At 50.9% G+C, this 4873-nt stretch overlaps 1 protein-coding gene across 1 annotated transcript in view; it reads right to left on the reverse strand.

Moving 5' to 3' along the window:
- Positions 1 to 597: 597 nt before the first annotated feature.
- The window catches only part of rnf2 (ring finger protein 2), a 13336-nt gene continuing 9060 nt past the window's right edge, over positions 598 to 4873 (reverse strand). The window contains exons 4-9 of the mRNA XM_015397316.1: positions 4716 to 4798; positions 3537 to 3669; positions 3356 to 3455; positions 3114 to 3286; positions 1758 to 1947; positions 598 to 1674 (exon numbers count right to left, since the gene is read on the reverse strand). Coding sequence (XP_015252802.1) covers positions 1573 to 1674; positions 1758 to 1947; positions 3114 to 3286; positions 3356 to 3455; positions 3537 to 3669; positions 4716 to 4798 — 781 coding nt within the window. The 3' untranslated portion in view covers positions 598 to 1572. The remainder of the gene's footprint in view (positions 1675 to 1757; positions 1948 to 3113; positions 3287 to 3355; positions 3456 to 3536; positions 3670 to 4715; positions 4799 to 4873) is intronic.

Consider the following 4873-nt stretch of genomic DNA (forward strand, 5'->3'; position numbering starts at 1 on the left):
GCCTCCTCCCAGTGCATGCTGGGACCGAGCGCCTCCTCCCAGTGCGTGCTGGGACCGAGCGCCTCCTCCCAGTGCGTGCTGGGACCGAGCGCCTCCTCCCAGTGCGTGCTGGGACCACGTGTTTTTCTATGTCTGTTCTACATAATGGCGCCAGCTGGTCTGCAGGTGGCGCTGCTGTTCACGCTTTTTCTATCTGAATTAAAGAGCTCTACCTGATCCCTGATTGGTCGATTCTTTTCTCAGATTATCTTCAAATTAAAGGTGTTTCAGATTAAATAATCCCAGTTAAGACAAACCACAGATCTGTCTGGTGGTTCTGGTTCCCCTCCTCAGAACCGGGTCAGCAGCTTTCTGTGCTGATCCGGTTCTGGTTCCCCTCCTCAGAACCGGGTCAGCAGCTTTCTGTGCTGATCCATGGTTCCTCTGTCAGACAGGAAGCAGCAGGTTTCAACACATCAGCTTTTATTGTCCCACCAGAAAAATGAAGTACAGATCCACACAGACACACACTGGTACCGAACCGGAACGGATCCACGCTGGTACCGAACCGGAACGGATCCACGCTGGTACCGAACCGGAACGGATCCACGCTGGTACCGAACTGGAACGGATCCACGCTGGTACCGAACCGGAACGGATCCACATGTTGGAACCATGCCTCAGCAGCGAGGGTTCGATTCCAGGTTCCCCACAGATGATTGGGTCCAAAGGCTGCCAGTGTTTGATCCAGACGGTTCTGCTTTGACCCTCCTAAGGTCCAGAAAATAAAACTAAGTGAAGGTTCTGACCCAAACAGTTCAACTATAAAGTTCAGTTTTCTAGACTGGTCCAAACCAAGAAGCAGTTAGAAACTCAATGTGGTTCTTCAACGTTCCATCATGGGTGGAGGTTCTGGAAGGAACCGGGTCTGAGTGGAGGTTCTGGAAGGAACCGGGTCTGAGTGGAGGTTCTGGAAGGAACCGGGTCTGGGTGGAGGTTCTGGAAGGAACCGGGTCTGAGTGGAGGTTCTGGAAGGAACCGGGTCTGAGTGGAGGTTCTGGAAGGAACCGGGTCGGGTCGATCCTTCGCTTCAGGGACCAGTTTGAACCCAAACATGAAACGGTCCTGGTTCTGGTCCAGCAGCAGAGGGAACCAGTCCAAATGTTAGCTGTTAGCATTAGTGCCCCCTGCTGGTGGTTTGGACCATTACACCTACGATGAAAGGAGACGGTTCTGATCCGCTTTGCAGTCCTGAATACTGTAGTGGTCTGATACAAAAGACATTTATCAAAAGGATGAGCTGCAGAGCGCAGCATCGGTTGCTATGGCAACAGATCAGGACAACAGAGAGGATGATGATGATGATGGAGGCCCGCCTGTGCCGGTCCAAAACTTAAACTAAAATGAGGAAGAGGAGCAGACGCCATGTCCAGGTTAATGATGAAGGAACCTGGTTCCTCTGGTGGTTGTCATGGTTACCGCTCCCCCCGCCCTGACCTGCTGCCGTCTGACAAAGACAGGAAATATAAAAGTGGAGTTTTTCTATTGAGCGGCGTCCGTGGGGCCTCCGTGCTTCTGGCGCGGCGCTGCTGGTTACTTGTGCTCCTTGGTGGGGGCGAAGTAGAGCTCCATGGGTTTGTTGACCTTCCAGTACTTCTCGCTGACCAGCTCCAGGGAGAAGGACCCGTTCAGAACCTGAGAACAGAGGGCAGATTGAGGCGAGGCGCGGCGGCGGGTCGCGGCGCGGTGGGAGGTCGCGGCGCGGCGGCGGTACTCACAGTGAACTGGTTCCCCGCCGTGGGGATGTAGATGGTGTACTGCTTCTCTGACGCCGCCTCCACGTTCACGGGGCTGGCCTCGGCGTTCCTCCTCAGCTCCTCCAGGGCCAGCCGCACCGCCAGGTACTTGGACAGGTGATCCACGGTGGCGTTTCCAGACGTCTTGATGTAGCGAGGAACAAACTCCACACTGCAAAGACAGCCATTGGAGCCCGTTTCAGAAAGCAGGTCTCACAAACAAGTATGGAAAGCCATCATCAATGGAGCGCTGATTCAACCAGTCACCATGGCAACAGGAAGTGCCTATTTCACCCACTGGATCTATAGATCTTCATGAAGGAATTAAAAAAGGAGAATGTGTTTAATGGACAGAATCAGGCTGCAGCTGCAAAGGAGAGGAAGATGGAGGAGATCGATGCTCCAGGTTTATATGGCAGGCCGTTTCTACATTTAATCAAAGATCTCTATGTTGTTCCGTTTGTAGATCACTAAAATAAGATTCCTTCTGATCAAAATCACACTCCTAGACTAAACTGTAAAAATAGATTTTTTTAATGACAATTTAGCAGCAAAAACTGAATTCTAGAAAGTAAAAAAAAAACAATTTATACCAGTAAAAATTAGGTTTTATATTCCCATGTTTCCACATTTTAAGTGAAACTGAAAATGTTTTATATCTAAAATCCATTTCTTTAAACTTAAGATAAAACAAATGCTGACCAGTAATATTAGGAATATGGAGATCTATAATGAATTTCTAGACATCCAGAATGTTTATTCTAGATTTGGAGAATGTCTTTTTGTTTGAAATTATCATTTACAGAAAAAAAAAAAATTTTAATTTGAAAAAAAATGTCAGGATTTTTTTTTCAGATATCAGGAATACATATTCAGTAAAACTAATACATATCAAAATGGCTTGCCATAGCCTGCTGTGACCCGCTCAGATTACGGGTTTATTGGTATTAGATCAATGGATCCATTTAGGTGAAATCGCTTCATCTGCTGTAAAACTAATTAAAAATAAAATGATCTGCATCTCGCTCCAATTAAACAAACCAGAAACCAGTAATCTCCCATCCTGTCACTGGGAATCTTCTCCTATAAATATTTAATTCTCTGGGAATCAATGCAGATCATTCTTTAATGCGATCGGAGACAGACGACGCTCTGAGTTTACTGGACCTGGTTACTATGGCAACAGAAACAGAGGAGGAGGAAACTCTGTGAAACGGAAAAGTCAGAGTTTTCCTGATTTCAGGTTTAGAAAACGTTAAGTTTCCAGTAAACCTGCTTGGTGAAACGGCGCCCGGGTCCAAACGGCGCTACCAGAGGTGGGCGGTCTGCTGACCTCACCTGTTGTGGGCCTCGTCCTTCTCCATCAGGGTGGGGTGCGGCCTGAACACCAGCTCGATTTCGCTGGCGCCTCCTTCGATCACAGAGTCTCCTCCCCCGTTCTCGGCGGCGTTGTCCATGTCCAAACCGCTGTCGTCGCTGGTCTTGGTGCGCTTGATGCTCGGACCCGCCTCCTGGAGGACAGAAACAGAGTGTGACTGGGGAACGGGTCAGGGAGGGTGCGGCGTCACGCCAGGACCTACCTGGTTACTGTGGACGGAGGCGTTGCTGCAGTGGGAGGAGTCTCCGTTGTCCTCGGCTCCGCTGCCGTTCTCCACGGTGTGTCTCTTCCCTCGCTGCAGCCTGCCGGGGACAGAGAGCGTTAGCTGTGTTTATGCTGGGCGCTCTGGGCGGGTGGAGGCGCATGGAGGCGGGCGGGGTTACCTGGTCATGGCCTGGATCTTCAGCCCCTCCTCGATGCTGTGGGACAGAGCCTGCTGATTGTTGTGTTTGCTGATGCGAGCCAGAACTCTCTCCTGGTGGGCTTCGTACTCGTCTCTGCTGGGATAGATCTTACCTGGAATCAGACAAACAGGATGTAGCGCCTTCAGCTCAGTAGCCTGATGCATCATGGGATACCATGATCAACAGGAACCTAGATCGGCTGTAACGCCTGAGGAGACGAAGCCGTTACGCCTGGACATCAACATCTGACTAATCTGCTTCTCTACTCCATCAATAACGCGCTGAAGTGGCGGTCCCCACCGCCTCCCAGTAAGAACTGGAACCAGATCAACTGGTTCCTCTGGAGAAGACTGGAAATAATGGAACCAGAGGGACGTGTTGCATCAAGGTGGATCCACTAAGCAGCATCACGGGGTCTACTGGTGGGCTCCTGACATGGTGTATACCACACTCTACATGGACCAGTGGAAGGGAATAGAAATTAAATGATAGAGCCGCATGTAGAAGCTAAAGCTCACATTATTCAGACCTCCTGCAGGAGGAAGACTGACGACCAATCAGAGGGGAGGAGGATAGGAACAGAAACTAACGAGCCCAGAGAAACGTCTACAGAGATGAAAGGTGACGGATCCCAGCATCCATCCCAGTTTGAGCCAGAATGGATTTAATGGGAGACCAAACCATGTAGACCACAAAGAAAGCTTCTGGCAGGACGTCCTCTGGACAGAGGAGACAAACATGGAGCTTCATGTCCCTGCTGTGAAACATGGAGGAGGCTCTGTCATGCTGTGGGCTGCTTCATCTGCACGGTGCAATGAAAACTATCATAGAGAGAAATGAGCTGCAGGGTTAGAAAGCCTGGTCACAGCAGGAGGTCAAAGGTCAGAGAGAGGGAAACACTGGTGTGGAGGGGCCCCTAGGGGCCCTGACCTCCATCCTGGGAGGAGCTGAAACAGGAACCGCGGCCTTCAGGTGTTAGACATCAGGCTCCTCCTGTTCCCTGCTCTGATTGGCTGGAACGTTGGTCAGTCAGCTCCCTCCCTGTGATTCTCTGAGGGGTGGGCGGGCGTTGGGGGAGGGTCACAGAGCGTCCTCCTTTTAAACCTGGTTCAGATCTGGTTTCATCCAGTAACGGCAGTGTGAGGGGGGGGTACTCACTGATCAGAGCGTCAAAGTTGGGGTCTGGACGCAGCGAGCGCTTGGAAACCAGCTTCTTCCGACAGGTGGGGCACTCTTTGTTCCTGCAGGGAGAGAGGGCAGTCATCCAGACCCGCAGCAGATAGACTTTCCTGTTCAGCACCGTAAACTAGCGACCC

Source organism: Cyprinodon variegatus, unplaced genomic scaffold (assembly GCF_000732505.1).
Source record: "Cyprinodon variegatus isolate N-32 unplaced genomic scaffold, C_variegatus-1.0 Scaffold851, whole genome shotgun sequence".
Taxonomy (NCBI): domain Eukaryota; kingdom Metazoa; phylum Chordata; class Actinopteri; order Cyprinodontiformes; family Cyprinodontidae; genus Cyprinodon; species Cyprinodon variegatus.